Source organism: Agelaius phoeniceus, chromosome 9 (assembly GCF_051311805.1).
Source record: "Agelaius phoeniceus isolate bAgePho1 chromosome 9, bAgePho1.hap1, whole genome shotgun sequence".
In the NCBI taxonomy this organism is placed as follows: Eukaryota; Metazoa; Chordata; class Aves; order Passeriformes; family Icteridae; genus Agelaius; species Agelaius phoeniceus.
The window spans coordinates 15836948-15853830 of record NC_135273.1 but is presented as its reverse complement, the minus strand read 5'-3'; the positions used below and the strand labels follow the sequence as shown (position 1 = coordinate 15853830).

The window sequence follows — 16883 nt, the reverse complement described above, 5'->3', positions numbered from 1 at the left end:
AACCTGTGTTATTTCATAGAATATAAAGTAGGAAAGTGAAGTCTGGATAGTAATATTTTTATCTTCCTTTAATACTTCCAGAGACTTTTGTTACATAAATTGTTATCTTTTAGGAGCAATGGATTAATCTGTAAACCAAACTGTGAGCTTCCAAGTTCTTTTAAAAAATTTAATGAGATTTCTATTACACATGTACAAGAAATAATTAGGCCTCTATTACAACCTCTAGGTAATCTGTCAACTTTATCTAGAGCACTTGAGACACAATCTTTAAGATAAATACACACCAATTTTTTTTAAGAAAATTAATTTCATATTTCAACAATCTCATATGTCTTTTCCCAAGACATATGAAATAGAACAGAATATTTAATGTCAGAAATGTGTAGGTTATTTATTTCAATAGGCTTTGAATATTGACACTATACAGATGTAAATACATTATTTCAGAAATTTAAGAAGTTCCAGATAAAATAAAATACCCAGTAATTAAAAAGGTTCAAAACCAATTCAATTAAGAATGTATTCTATTATATACAGATCAAACCAGACAATCCTATCCTGCATCACACTCCTCTTCAAACATATAACCAAAACATGTACTTTACAAAGACTTTATATTATTCACTTTTTTTAACTTTATGAGCTCACATAGCCTATATATAAAAAAATCATCATGTATTTAATTCATGTAAAACAACAGCCTGTGCTGTATATTCTTTGCATATCTCCAAGGATCACTGAAGAAAGTAAAACATGACTTCTAAAAAAAGTCTGTTTTCAATTCAGAAGCTGAACTGAAACTCAGTGTTTCTCTCAGTTAGGAAGCCATTAAGAGTGTTGATGCAACTGACTAACTCCAATTCTCTACCTGCTTGATGAACAAAGAAAATCTGCTCATTTCTTTGCAGCTTCCTAAGTTTATGAAACATACCAGAACAAATATAAAGTATAAAACAGTATCTGCTATGTTACTTTTATATTGAAATTAACTGAAAACAAAACTTGTAAGAAAACATTGCTTCTATGAACAAAATGGGGTAAAAATCCTTCAAAGCCACTCTATGCCTAAGGATGTGTGCAAACTGGGAAAGTCCCAAAACTCGATAGGTTAAACATTTCCTTTTGAAGCTGAAATGTCTCAAAAGTATTCCCCAGGTACATATATGACAGTAATGCTTTATTAATTTTGTATTACTCTGATTCCCAGGAGAATTGCAAGTTACACTCACTGCAATTTTGCAAGCAAATTACTTTCCCTGAGACACAATGAAAATCCCATTCACAGTATTAGAACTGAACACTTTTCTCATGCTATATAAATAAAAAAAAATCCCCAGTGTCTTTTAGGTCCTCTCTGTCCAATCCCACGTCTTTCCATCAAGGCTGATGCACTCTAAAATCTGTTTCCTTCCTTCTTAATACCTCTGTCAGTGATTAAGTTCCCTACTAGTTTGCTATTACTGGCAAAGGTTGAGATACGGGAAGGGTTTCAGCCAGGCTCCAGGAGAGATCATTAACTCCTTCCTGCACAGGAAGGACCCAGTTTTTCAGGAGTACAGATAGTTCTGTACTAGACATGTACAAGATGAGGAAAAGCTGCATTGTTGAAAGTACTTCATCAAGCTGAGCCTCAAATTGAACTGTTATTGTTGTCATACCAAGCTCTGTGATGACAGGGATTAGGTTTGGGCATTTCAAACATCACCAGAAAATAGCCAGAAAGACCAGCCACAGCTGGCTTTTACAACTAGCCACAGCAAGCCCTTCAGAAAGATAAAATCTCATGTGATTACCTGATGCTGATGCAAAGCTAGGACTGTATTTCTGAATGAGTTAGTACTTAATAGTTTACTACAACCCATAAAAATAGTTTCCTATTTGCAAATCCTTTTCTGGCATTATCTTAAAAGCATTATTCAAGATATATTAATCCTCTTCAATTTGAATGAGCTCATTTTAGTAGTATAATACATAAAGGCAACATGACAACATCTGCAAATACACCAGCACTTAGCAGTCAAAACCAGACTTATATTTAACTGAATTATGCTACAACTCCTCAGGTAGATATCAATGGTTCAGACACACACAAAGAAAGCTGAAGCACAGGCTATGCTGTTGGCTTTCCAAAAAGATTCACAAGGAAGTAAGCACCCATGTGACTGGCATTTGTGAAGGATGTAAAATTATGCACTTCCTATGCACACGGCAGGTCCAAAATCTGGGTCACCAAACATTGAATAAAATTAGCTTGACAAACAAGTAAATGAAGAGATGATAGGAATAAGAACTGGCTTTTCTGATTTTAACTGAGGTAAGAGTGCACAAGTATAAGCTGTTCATATGAAGAGAAGGCTGAATGTAAATGAAACAACGACACAAACTGCATAAAACATCTATTAAGTACACTATTCTGATGATGATGTATCAGATAATTCCTCTATTTTAAAAGCTTTAATGTATTTTTGAAATTTGTTTCCTAAACACTGGGACAAGCTCTTTGGCAATGCCTGTGAAATTGGAGAGAGCTGTTTCAGAACAATTCACACAGGTTACTACCTAGGTTAAAGCTTCACTTGGCAGTTGCCCATTTGGAAAACACTGCAAGAACTGAGTCAGAAGCTGATGTGTGAACAGCTAAAAGATCAAGATAACCTGATTTGCAGACACATATTTCATGACAAACTTAATCAGCATTGAACCTAAAGATTTTTTCAAAACAAAAAAAAATTGCAGTGCAGATATGATTGCGAACAGTTTCAGGCTTTATAAAAACTTGAAAAGTAGTATGTTGAAACTTGCAGCAATGCAAGTGATTCCTTATAAAACACTTTTGCTACCAATGGCAAATTTGACCAGGCTACAGAAAAATCAGAACTGCAGTTCTGCTGCTGTATGCCAGATTTATCAGTCTACAGCACACACTCTTCAAATGCCCTTTTGACTCCATATAATGGACTAGGCAATAAAAAAATAATTGCTCCTTCATAGCAATATACATCACATAGACAGTTGCTTTATCTGACTGTTGTCTTTCAATTTAAGTACTTGGAATACCATCAAATCCTACACCAAGTGACAAAATCTGCAACTGACACTACAAGCAATCCTCTATCTTTTTAGGATACACTGGTTTACAGCAAGCAGGTCATTCTCCTTACTCCACAACAATCCACTTAAAAAGTAGAAATTAGCTATTATTATAAAGATAAACTGATAGATAAATATATGTGCTAGTTTGGGCTGGGATAGAGTTAATTTTCTTCACAGTGGCTGGTGTGGGGCTGTGTTTTGGATTTGTGCTGCACACAGGGCTGATAATACAGACATGTTGTTGTCATTGCTGAGCAGGGCTCAGACAGAGCCAAGGCCTTTTCGTGCTGCTGCGCTGGCCAGGAGGCTGGGGGGAGACACAGCCAGGACAGGTGACCCCAACTGACCAAAGGGCTGCTCCAGAGCAGATGGCATCATGCTCAGTACATAAACTGGGGGAACAAGGAGGAAGGGAGGAGACATTGGGAGTGATGACATTTTGCCACAATAATCCCCTGCAGTGCTACAGGCTGGGAAGAATGGCTGGACAGTGCCCAGGCAGAAAGGGACCTGGGGGTCAACAGCCAAGTGAACATGAGCCAGAGTGTGCTCTGGCAGCCGAGAAGGCCAAGGGCATCCTGGCCTGTATCAGGAACAGTGTGGCCAGCAGGAGCAGGGAGGTCACCCTTCCCCTGCACTTGGCACTGCTGAGCCACACCTTGAGTGCTGTGTCCAGCTCTGGCCCCTCAGTTTTGAGGTGCTGGAGTGTGTCCAGAGGAGGGAACGAGGCTGGAGAGGGGCTGGGAACACAAACCCTGAGAGGAACCACTGAGGGAGCTGGGGGTGTTTAGCCTGGACAAAACGAGGCTCAGGGGAGACTTTATCACTCTCTACAACTCCCTGAAAGGGGCTGTAGTCAGCTGGGGGTTGGTCTCTTTCTCCAGGCAGCAACTGACAGAACCAGAGGACACAGCCTTAAGCTGCACCAGGGGAAGTTTAGGTTAGAGATCAGGAAAGAATTCACCACTGAAAGAGTGACTGGGCACTGGAATCATCTGTCCAGAGAGGTGGGGGAGTCATTGTCCCTGGATGTGTTTAAAAAAGAGACTGGATGTGGCACTCAGTGCCATGGTTTAGTTAATGAGGTGGTGTCAGGTCATAGGTTGGACTCAATGATCTCAAAGGTCTTTTCCAACCTAGTTCATCCTGTGATTCTGTGTTCCAGAGTAACCACTACTTGTGATGGGGTCCTGCTGTCATGGACATGACTGAACACCTGCCTCCTCATGGGATGCAGTGAATTCAGTCCTTGCTTTGCTTGTGTGTGCAGCCTTTGCTTCTCCTAGTAAACTGTTTTTATCCCAGCCCACAAGTTTTCCAGCTTCTATCCTTCTGATTTTCTCCCCCATACTGCAGGTGGAGGAGTGAATGAGCAGCTAGATGGGTTTGGCTGCTGGCTGGAGTTAAACCACAACAGTATACATGAAAGTACAGCCCTGATCCAAAAGAGACCACAGCTATCACACAAGGATTTTCCAGTTCTTTGGGGCTACTTTGTAACTTCTGTCTGAAAGGGAACCAGGAATGAAACGCATTAACTTGAAAATTAAGAAGGGCTTGAAGACAGACCATTAATAGGGTCTACTGATTTTCAAACCAATAGCTTACAATTCTGTAAAAGATTACCATACCATTTGAAATCAAAATATATGATCAAACCATTAAAATTCTCATCTAAACCACTGGCTGATGATCTCATAGTATTCTTACGTCTGCTCTATATTTAAAACAAGACTAAGCTATAGACAAAAATGCTATTTGCTGGCTCATGCTCCAAAACCAAAATGATGAAAACACTGGAAAATTACTTTAGACAATCCCACCAGACAAGTAAGACCACAGGAGAAAAATGAAGGCAACCACATTTTGTTACTGGATAACCACATCATAAATCCCAACAGACCATAGGCAGAAAAAGTATTTCCCTGCCTGCAATTGTGTTAATGCTGTAAAATCTTCCCACATTTTCAGATTTCATTCATACTGCCCATGTTACCACTTACCAACTGTGGTGCTGAAGACACAGAACCACATACCTACATCACGCCTGCTGGTAACTTTCAGTAAAACTGAAGTTACATAACATTTAGGCACTTCGCTCATTTTGCTTTGGACAGGCTCCCTCAATGAATACAAGAATATCTCCAAAATACAAATTACAGACCCCAGTCTAGGGAAAGCACCTGCAGTTTCAAAGTGTACCACAACCCAGTAAAAGCAGCAGAATTAGACTCTCACTCCATATCTCTAACTCTGAATTTTCTTAGGACCTTGATCAGTAAAGGACAAAATTGCTTATTTTTCTAATGATGCCTTACTAAAGTGTAGCTTTCACTTTTGGCTTTTCTGCAACACAAGGACAGAAGCTCAGAATGAACAGCTATCAATTTAACACTTCAGCCAAACTCATTTATGATGTCCAACCTCCAAACTCTGCTTAATCTAAATGAGAAAAATGCAGCACTACACAGAAATGATTCTGCTTTGCAGTCTCAGCTCAGTGCTGCTTTTACCAGTGCAATGCAGTGGGACTAGGGGAAGGTGACTGCAGCATACTGCAGCATCAGGCAGAAATGCATCAACTGAATGGTGCTTGTGGCTGTGATTTGTTCAGCCAGAGACAACAGGACAGAGAAATGTCTTCGCAGGAGGCTCTCTGAGAACTCTTCAAAGATGTTTCATGGGCAGCACAACTTAGAGCAGCCTACAAGATGCTCTAACATCTACCAGGCAACGGCTTTGTGATGACAGATTTCAGGAAGAGACAATTGAATTAAAAGCAATTTTACACTGACTTTTGAGGAGCACTTTCCATTGTCAGTAAAAGCTACAGAGCTACAGAGTACATTCTGTTTATAGATAGATACCTCAACAGACACAGCACCTCCTTATCAACTTCACCTTAGCAACAGAATTTCCATTATCAAATCCCCCACAGTTTTTTATATTTAATTTTACTTTTGTATTTTTGTTCAGTCAACGGTTTGTGGGCATGGAGGTACTCCCCTGACAGGCTGTGTATGGGAACCACAGAACACCGCAGACTTAGTGACGCAAAGCTCACAACACAAAGTGTTTAGAGAAAGTCTACCATATGCTTATGAAATATTTCGCCAAGCTAGAGTTTAAGAGTTAATTCATTTATTTAAAAAAAAAAAAGCTTTAAAATACTACACACTACTACAGACTCAAAGAAACTCATATCTATAGTACACAGGGCACTGGCAGAACAACTTCTACTCTGTCGAGTTCCACTTTGACCTTTTTCAACCAACCATAAACTAACCATCAAATAAAGTCAATTATTTTCTTCTGAAAAGAATCTGTCTTACTAGCTACCACAGCATGTCCAAGTGACTATTCAAGAAGTCTTAAAACACAGAGTTCAGTGAGGCCCTTAAGTTTTTTGTTATCTAATTTCTAATTTTTCTGTTGTTGAGAGGATTACAGGAATTGCTTTTCTTTCTCTTTGTCTTCTTCCACTTCCTTTCTAAAGATTAGAAATAAGATAGCTCTCCCTGAGAGAAGCTCAAAAGTATGTATGCAACATGAATTATATTATATTAACATGTTCTATAAAAAGGTGAGAGTGATGAGCCTTTAACAAGTTTTGTCATTAATCTCATTTTGTTAGCCATTAAAGCCAAAAAGATGCTGATAAAAGCTTCACAGAGTCTGATTAAAAAAAAAAATCCTGGCTTGCTATAGACACAGTCTGCCTATTTAATGAAAGGCATGCTGGCTTAGGTCTCATTTATAATGATTCAGCATGTGTTACTGAATTTAGAGATGCAAGTAAAATAGCAGCAAATTTAAATCAATAAATTCATCCAGTTAAAATGTAAAAAGAAAATTAATTTAATCCAATACAATCTCTTCCTCTCTTGAGATGCAGAGCAGTCTTTAGGAGCTAACTCTCCTAAACAGTAAATAATCCCAACTGCACTAGCTGTATGCTGATTCCTCCTATAAAGGACCTGCATTTCACATTCCTCTTTATGGGCAGATCTCAGCAGTAGAAAATCACCTGCAGAATCAGTCTGTATGTTGTTCCTTACCAGTAAATTATACACAAAAACATTATATATCAATAAATGCTATTGTTTTTTGTATCATCACATTGCAACACATAAAAAACAAGTGCTGCCACTCTTGTAGCAGGGCAGGAAACAGCACCCTGGCAGGAACAGCTATAACCAACCAGCAAGCAAAACACTGAAGAAAAACAGGAGCAAAAACGTGTTTCCATGGAATCTACATACAGCCCAGAAGAAAAACGTACACTTCCATTGTGAAGCATGGATGCACTATGAAGACATTAATATCTTGATATTAACAAATAAGGATAAGTCAGATCTTGCATATCCTACAATCTTCAGCATTTAATATTACCTCATGCTACTTATCCAAACCACTCACCTCAAGTCCCTTCTTTTGTTCTGCTATTTAAGTAGGTATGTTGGTACTTTATTTGATGTGGCAATGCTATAAATATTCTCCCAGCATTACAACCCAGAAATTACAAAAATATTCCATTTCACATAATGAAATTAATGTCATCTCAGTCATTACGTGAGACAACTGGCTTCAATAGCTTCTGTGACTGGAAATCAATGGATCACTTCATGTCGTAGCCTTATGCAACTGCACGTAGAATTACTCAACTAATTTCTTTGATTCACATTGTTTAGCGAGTAAAAACCAAGTTCTCATGCAGAAAATAATGCTCCATTTTACATTCATGCTTCTTTCATTGAAATAGATCTTGTAATTTGATGTGGGATTTCAGACTTTTCAGTTTCACACAGCAGTTCACAAATTGTAACAGAAAGCTGAGCAGACAGCTCAAGTTTTGATCTTAAATACTGCTGTTCTTAGGGAGTAGAGGCATACTTCTGTGGTGTTTGCTGGGCTTCTTTCAAAACACTCAGCCAGGTGTAACCGCTCTTTCACCTGAACTTTTTAATTGGAATTGAACACTAGGGTTAAATGAAACTAACATCCACTTTTTCCCTAAAAATCCTGAAAGTCAGCAATGTAAAATTCCCTTACTGGAAAATCAGTGATAGGATAGAAACATGCAAAAAATAAGAAATTAAGTTTTAGTATTTATAAAGACACCAGCACATTTTAAATGCTTAATATGGATAAGAGATTTCATATGGTCCCTTCCCCATCCACACCTGTGGATGCCTTCTTCTGCTGTGTAGCCCAATACTCTGTGCTTTCTACAGGTTACTCTGACATAAGCTCTATACTGAAGATGGTGGTGAAACTGCAATTATATTTAATATTTTGTTGTGGTTTTTTTGCAGGCATCAGCTTCAACCTGCCAGGGCTTGTTAAGTGATTAACATGGTGAAACTGCCTCCAGGGACAACTTAAGTCTGAAAGCATCCCAGCCACCTTCCATCAGCCTAAGCCCACAGACTCCCACAGGTGAGGCTCCTTGTGATGCTCAGCTTCAGCATCTCCACACTGTATTCCCAACAGCAGCTGTGCTTAAGGAACATGAGAGAAGGTCAGAGTGCAGTTTGCTCCAAGCTGACCTCCAAGAGCAGACTAAGCCAGCACGCAGTCCCCGTGTGATGTCTAGACGAGCCCACCACACTCCTCATGGGGGCTCTCAGAGGAGCGATGAGCCCCAGCCTCACACAAATGCCCAGACTGCCACCTCCCACACCGCTGTGGAGGATCCACTGTAGACACACGTAGCTAACCTCAAAATCAACTGCTGTGATGTGCAAAATGACCTACTTGGCATCACGTAACAGGAACTTCTCTTCCACCAGTTCTCAGGACCACGTTCTCACCCATGTAGCCCACGTTCATCCTTTCTCAGCCTTGTCCACACTCTCCAGCAGGGAGCATTCCCACTGCAGGGAAAGCCAGCAGCACCGTGCTCACTGCTTTGCAGCACGCTGCCACACAAACTGCCTTTTCCAGTTTTCTGCACACAGGCTCACTGTATCTTTTCAAAGAGATAACATTCACAGTTCTCTCTCCCCCGTCTGGCTAGTGCCTATGCTTTTTTTACTTATTTCAGACATCTTTAATGGGGGAAGCACCAGCCAAGCTCCACGATGACGATCCCCTTTCCCCTGTTTCCTCTATAACCCAATTCATTCTCTACAGGCCCTGCCCTTATCTCCCCAGCTCTAAGTGAAAAGTACCTCCACATTTGCCTCTAACAGGAAAGGTTATGCAAAACCTTTTTTTCGAAATGCAGGCTAAGCTATTTGGCATCATGTGGAATTGGAGGAAAAAGACAGAAAACCAAACCATTGCAGTCATGGCACACCAGACATGCTCTAAACACTGTCACATTTCCAAGGAAACTGACCAGGGAAGTGGGTTTCAGACCGCATCATTAGAGGATGATAGAGGAGCACTGCAACACCCACCCCGATACGGTTTCAGCCCCGTTCTCAGCACAGAACCGGCGGTACCGGCACACCCAGGGAGCTGCCTCGTGCCCAAGCGCGGGCAGCAAAGCCCGGCACCGGCTTACGGCGGGCGCCCCAAGCCCGGCCACCCGCGCCGGGCCCAGGGCCGCCCCGTCCCGAGGCCGCACTCCAGCCCCGCCGGGGCCGTGCCCGGCGCTTCCCCGGCAGACAATGCCAGGGAGCGGCCACCCCGGAGCCGGGCCACGGCCGCCGTCTTTGCTCGGTCGCCTTTCCCTGTCAGAACGGCGGCACGGCTTGACAGCCCCGCTCCCTGCCCGCGCCGCTCCGCAGCGCCCGGGACGGGGGGCGGCGGCCGGACCCTCACGGAGCGGCAGCGGGGGCCGCGCGTCCCCTCCGCACCCACCGCGGCCGCTCCCGCCTGCGGCGCTGCGGGCGGCCCCGCGCGGTCCCTGGGGAGCAGCTGTCAGAAAGCGCGGCCGGGTCGCGCCGCGGCTCCCGGGCCGGCGGGCGGGCAGGGCGTGGGATTTTCACCCGCTGGCGGCGCCACGGCCCCCGCGCCCCGCACCTCAGGGTGGGTCCCACGCAGGCCGTGTCGGTGCTCTCGATCTCCTGCAGGATCCGATCATGCTCGGGGAGACTCTCCGCCATCTTGGATGGGAGGGACCCGGCGGCCGCGCCGCTGCGGGAGGCGCCGAGGGAGGAGCGGCCGCGGAGCCGGGCGGGGGCCGGCGGGAGCCGCCGGGGAGGGTTCGCCGGTGCGCACTGGGCGCGGGGCGGAGGGGACGAGGGAGGGGCTGCGGCAGGTGAGGGGGCGCGGGTCGCGCCGGGTCGCGCCTTTCGGGCTCGCACCAGTTCGACGGTGCTGTGCTGCCCTTGTCAGCGGCAGGGCTAGGCCGGGGAGCCCGGCAAAGCCCCTCCGTCCCCATGGCATCTCCGGGCGCTGGTGTCCGGCAGAGACCGCGGGCAGCCGCGTCTGCCCGGCGCCAGCCGCTGCGACCCGCTCGGGGCACTGTGACAAACGAGGGACGCGCAAAGTGCGGCCCCTGTACCGGACGGACCGGCTGCCCGCCGCCGTGCGCCGCGCTGCACAGACGCCTTGAAGGCTTACAGGGCTCAACACGACCTTTTCCACTGAGCTACTGAGTGTAGTTCTGGTTTGGTCTTGTGGCTAGTTCATGGTGTAGTCTTGTTTTATTATTATTATTATTATTTGGTTTGTTTTGATTTGACCGCTCCCGCACCGCGGACCGTGCCCGTCCCGGCAGGGAGGGAGGCACCCACCCCTGAGGCGGAGGCTCTGCCGGGTTTCTGCATTGAGGTTATGTCAGTCTTCATTCCTTCCATTCTTTACGTGATAGAAACTTGGGGGTCGGGGTAAAAATAGAACAAAACCAATACAAAACAAAAAAGTGCATCTTTATATGCAGTGGCTTGCTGTGTTTCACTAGAAACTGACAATGTTTCCTAGTGCTTTGTACAGCAAAGCTTCATGTGTCAATGAAGGAGGAATTACTTATTTTCTAGGTAAATTTTACACTTTGTGGCCTGTGGCCAGGGATTAACTAATCCTTGGGTTTGCATGCTCAGAAGACAGGATGCACCTGCTCTCTGGGCAAAGTTATCTGCACACCAGTGGGAAGTTCACGTAAAGCAATAGGCCATATATGTAAAACTTCAGGGTGATTGTGTAGCTCCTTTTTCCAGTAAGGAACTGACAGCATTTGACAAATGTGAATGCATCAAGGTCTACAATTGCATTTGGCATCCTTCCAGTTACTATTATCAAGCCCATCATCTGTTCTGGTGCAACTACACCTGTACACGAGTTAATAAATGGCACCGAAGATGATGCACATCTTGTCTATGCTTGTGCCTTTATCATATTCAGTGTTGATTCAGATTGTTGATTCACCTACTAAATCAACAAGGACCATTCTGAATGTAGACAAGTGCTTACAAATTGCATAATAAAAAAAAAAAAAAGGAAAAAAAATCCTACCACTTGTATTTCCTTCAAGAAATCACTCAAATACAGTAACAATTTTCCCACATTCCTTTTTTTTCCCATCACCAAAATACTGAAGTTATAGATTGACACATTTTTCAGGGTGAATTTAATTTTCTTATTTTAGCCTGATGCAACCTGACACCTGCAGTGCCAGTCAGGCTATTTTTAAAACTCTTCTACAAATACTGACAATATACCTAGATAAATTACATTACAATCTTATAAATAATTACTTTTTTTTAGGACAAATATGTGGAGGAATTTTTTTCAGTTGCACTTTTACTATAAAACAGTTTCCATAAGCTACAAACAAAACAAAAATAATTAAATCTTCAGATGTTTAGAAATATCAACAGTAAAACCTTAAGTAGTTCTGTCTTTGGTGATTAAAACAAAAGTTGCATTTATTAAAAATGTAAGAATAAGAAGCAGTAAATTATTTATAAAAATGTAGCTGTTGACTTTAAAAACATTGCTACACAAAAGAGAACATTTCCCCTTGTTTTCATTTTTAAGAGCACTTTCTTTTTCACAAATCTGCAGCCAGATATCAGAAACAGATCGCTTTGTCCAGGTGAAAAGAAAGAGCAGAGTAGGTGACTTTGGTTTGTATTTTTTCACTGAGGGCCAGTCACATTGAAATTAAACTCAACTTTCTTGTAGGCTTCAGGGTCAGGCAAACAAAGTTTCTAATATATTTTGCTGACTGAAAGAACAGCTATAGAAGGAACACATCCATCATGAAGAGTATAATACTATTAAAAAGAAGCATACCTTATGGTGGTTCCAAGAGGCAGCTCAAAGGACTGGATCTCAGCAAGGGCATTTTCATATATCTGATCTTTATTTTCTTCTAGATACAATTCTGAGAGATTTGACTTGCTTTTCCTTGCCATAGAGTAGCATAAAACTAATCTAACTTTAGGAGAGGACTTTTATTCTGATTATTATAGTTGACTAAGTGGCTCTGTAGTCAGCAAAACCAAGCATAAAAAAAAAGATCCTGTGCTAACCTCGTGACTCCTGAGGACTTTGTGTCCAAGAATGGTGCACAGCTGCTCTTTTCCTGTCTGCTGGTATCATTTGCCTCGTATGCACTACCCAGGCCTGCACAGTCTTTTGTGTGTATGTGTCCAATATATATTAGTCTTAACAACAAATTTCCTGTCAAAATAATATTTTTACATCCTTGAAATAAATATTAAACCTGAAATTTAGTAATTTTGAAAACATAACTTTAAAGGAATTTCAGGCACTAGACATCAATGCTTAATTTCTCTGTTAAGTTTTATGAGATTAAAATTATTATTTTTCAAATTATATTTTCCTTTTGCTATATAAAAAGCTTGCACACAAGGACTTAGCTGGATTTATGAAAAAGGTTTATGGATCTCCTGAAGCAGATTAGAAAAACAGAGAAACATTTATGTTCTCATCATTTTCCTTTTCAGCATTAGTAGTTGCTACTTCTAATAACAAATTGCAGAAAAAGCTCTGTGATAACTGTGGGGTTTATGTGTATGAGCAAAAAAAAAGTTGTTACTAATTTATTACCTGCATGGAAAAAATTGGATAACAAATGTTGGGAGCAGTGCTGCTGTCACATCATTTTCATGATGATGGCAAAGAAAACACCTTGCACAACTGCCATGAATTATTTTAATTTCAGGCAGTTATTTCAAACATGAGACTGGAGTTCTAGATCTTTAAGTTTAAAGAACTGTTTAGAAGCCTAATTCAATATCACTTGGATAATCAATATATTTTGGGTTTTTAAAATATTGCTAGAGGTTTAATCAAAATTTGGCTCCTAAGCTCAGTACTGCTCCTGACAAAATTGATTAATCCAGACACTCATGATGCAGTCAACAGTTAAGTGCAGGAAAACAGAGATCACTCCTTTTGGAGCAGGGTGATAAACAGTTTATTCAGTTTATTCACTTCTCTGTGCCCAGTGGGAGCACTGAGGAGATGAGTTCACATCAGTAGCAGTGGGAAAGAACACTAAAGGCTGCAGTGAGTTAAGGTTACAAATTTGCAGCGTGTTTCCGTGAACAAGCTGCTTTAATCACCAGTTTATTTTTGAATCAAAATTAAGCAAATGCTCTGTTAGCATTACTATGCAATACATTTCCTGCTTTCATGTTCTACATGGAGTTTGAGTAATTTTTACACTTTTCACCAGAAATGGGAGCCTGTGATTGACCCATTCAGCCACTGGATGTCACACAAACGCAGATGAAAGGATGGACGTGGAAACTACTAATTTCTAATCTTAACAGTCATCGGATTTAGAATTAATTTAACAATTATAAGGTGACAGTGTGCAAGTAAACTGCAAATATTATAACAAGATTAAGCTTATTTGTTTGATAGAAGAAAGTACATCTACTGCCACTGTGGAAGAGCAGAGGCAGGGCAGGTAAATCAGAGATGCCTCAGACATCTACACCCAGCCATCACACACTGTGGCTGGCAATAAAAATAGAATGCAGTGATGGAAGCATGATGATTTATACAAAATGCTTTTATGAATATATTTATGTGGTTTTAAATTAGTTCGATTCTTACAGAGGCTTTGGATAAAATTTCTTTTTCCTCCTCTCCCAAAAAATTTAAACAGTAGCTTACTTTAGGATATCAGCTAACCAAAATAAACAGGATTCTGAATCTGTTGTGCAAATGTTCTTGCTGGTATCACAGCTGCCTGGAAATAAATATGTTTAATAACAAAGCAAAACAATGTAAGAAGAAGCAAACAAATACAAAGGCGAATGACCAAGAAATAGGCAGATGTTACGGTCTCCAGTTATGGCAGTGGGTGTTGAAGTACCTTGGTTCTCTGGACAGGATCAGGCCAAATTGCCCCAGGCTTGACTGCTCAGCTCTCCAGAGTGTTTTACACCCCCATTGAACCTAAGACCATGACATCCAGAGGATGATCCAAGGTACAGTGGTGGATTTGTATCTGACCTCAGATCAGTGGGCAGGAGTACATTAAACCTGCCAGAAGCCCTTCCTGCTGCAGCTGACCCTGCTTCTACCCTGTGCTGTCTGTCCAGCCTGTGCTCCCCTTCCCCACGTCTGTCAGCTGCTCCTCCCCACCGTAATTCCAGTGCTGACTAGATGTGCCCAACATCTACATCTTTCAGTCACACAGGAGCTTTTCCTGTTTCCAGCTGAGCTCAGGGTCACTCTCAAAAGGCTTTAGGGAACTGCCTCGTTCAAGGAAATAAAGTATTTTTGTAAAAAGACAAAGGGACAAATTCAGTATAGGCACTTGACATCCGCTTCTGGCAGAACAGTGTATCTTTGCTTCACAACTATACATAACATACTTGGAGGCTGCAACTAAATAGTTTGTCACCAAAGACAATACTAAGTAATTTTTTTTAAATTTATGTTATTCTCCATGCAGAAAAGGACAGGAGATGTTATCATTTCTGAGGTATCATAGTTGTACTAAGTACTTGTACTAGTTCAGATTTAACCAGGTTAAGAAGCCTGAGAAGGCTTCTTCTAGGAGTCCCCAGCAGATAATGAGAAGGTGTTTTCTGTGCTGGCTAAATTCACACTATTTCTGTGAAGGAAATATTTCATTATCTGGACAGGCAGAAACCTCAGGCCCTGTAAGATATAGAGCTGTTGCCATCATTCCAATCATCCTGAGATTTTCCTTTGAAAAAATGATCCAAAGCACCTATTTCTTGCTGAAGGTGTAAAAACAGTTCACAGCTCAGAAGAAAGCAAGAGGGGAAATTGAGGCAAATTATTAACAATATTGTGAAACAGGATGCAGAGGCTTATCTAAAGCAAAACCACTTTCACCACGTCCTTTCTCCCCTTCCTCCCCTGATTCCTACTCTTCCCCAACCCTAGTGGGATACCAGAGGGCCGAGAACTGCTGGTTTAAATCTTTCCTGCCTGTGTTGATACTTTAAAAATACATTTTACCCCCATGATCATTACAAAAAGTGTAATGAGCTGTAGAGTAGGGTCCTTACTGGGTACGCAATTCCAGTGTAGATTACTTCCTTTTTTTGCAATTGCCAGTGCACAATTAGCAGCTTTGAGTCTGTTTCATTTTCTTTCCCAGTTGGATTGGAATCCATTTTGAATGAATCATGGAAAAGAGAGAAGGGGGAAAATGTTCACCCTCAAATGGAATTACTATAGATAATTTTCACATGCAATGCCATCCATAACAAATTACTTCATTGGTCATTGCCCAGATATCTCCTCTTTACATCCCTCCACAAGGACAACAATGCCATTAGTCATTTCTCTGGCATCTCCTGCTCTGCTACTGCCTTCTTTCCCGGGCTCATCCCCAAACTGGACCCTTGCAAACCAGCTCATTCTCCCTAGAAACTGAACTGACTGCTCCTGTTCCCCTTGTGCCTGTTTTTCTGATGGCCAGACCCATTTCTGCCTCTCAGATGAAGCATGGTAGCAACAACCCTATCAAATGATTCTTGAGGAAAACAGGCAGATGAGGAGATGATGGAATTACCATTGCAATTTTTTGCCTTTTACCTTTTTGCCTAATATACAGCCAGTACATTAGATATCAGCAGGGAGATTACCTTTTTTAATTTCAGAGCATTTAAGTGAATTATGTTTTCTGAATAGTAGTCAAAATCATAAATACATTGTTTTTTTGGTTTAATTACACTAGATTCAAGAATTGGACAGTGTATATAACAATCTTGACCAAAATACTGAATGAATGGTGTTCACATTTGGGGGTTCACATGGGGCTTTTTTATGGTAAATTGTCAGAACAGCACACATCTCTCCTGTTAGGAGGGCAGTGCATCACTAACTGCTTTTGGCATTTCACTGACATCTTGCAAGTGCCTAAAAATATCTGGAGAGATCCTCAGCTGGTGCTGATGTTATCTTTGTAAGAGTCAATAAAGTAATTGAAACTACTGGTTGAACAGAGACACCTCAGTCTGACTGCAGTGGGAAGGAGAGGAGAGTCCATCATTACATGTGTTTATATAATGCTAGTTGCCATTGAAGAACAAGTACTATTTCATTTTCATTGCAACATACAAACCATATTTTTTCAGCATTGCATTTGAATGATGCTACAAAGTAGCATCTTTATCATTCCACAGAACAAAACACTGATGCATAAAAATTTTTCTCTCTGCTTACCAGTGCTTTTAAGGAACAGGCATTGACTAAAACGCTGAGTCAAGGGCATGCCCTGGGAGCCTGAGGGCTTTGCTCCTTTATAGGCAGTGGGGAGCTCTATTACAGATTGTTTTCTGGAGGACATTACTTTCCTTGAACAGGAGGGCTTTTATTTCTCCACACTTTTAAGAGCATCCAATCTTAGATAGCCACAATGTCTGTATTCC

The 16883-nt window shown here is 41.7% G+C and overlaps 1 protein-coding gene across 3 annotated transcripts in view; it reads right to left on the bottom strand.

Annotated features, from left to right (window-relative positions):
• EXOC6 (exocyst complex component 6) overlaps nucleotides 1-10223 on the bottom strand; it is an 85778-nt gene extending 75555 nt beyond the window's left edge. For all 3 annotated transcript variants that reach the window (XM_077183057.1, XM_077183058.1, XM_077183060.1), the window contains exon 1: nucleotides 10069-10223. In XM_077183057.1, the coding sequence (XP_077039172.1) occupies nucleotides 10069-10151 (83 nt within the window). In that variant the 5' untranslated portion in view covers nucleotides 10152-10223. The remainder of the gene's footprint in view (nucleotides 1-10068) is intronic.
• Between the last annotated feature and the right edge of the window lie 6660 nt (nucleotides 10224-16883).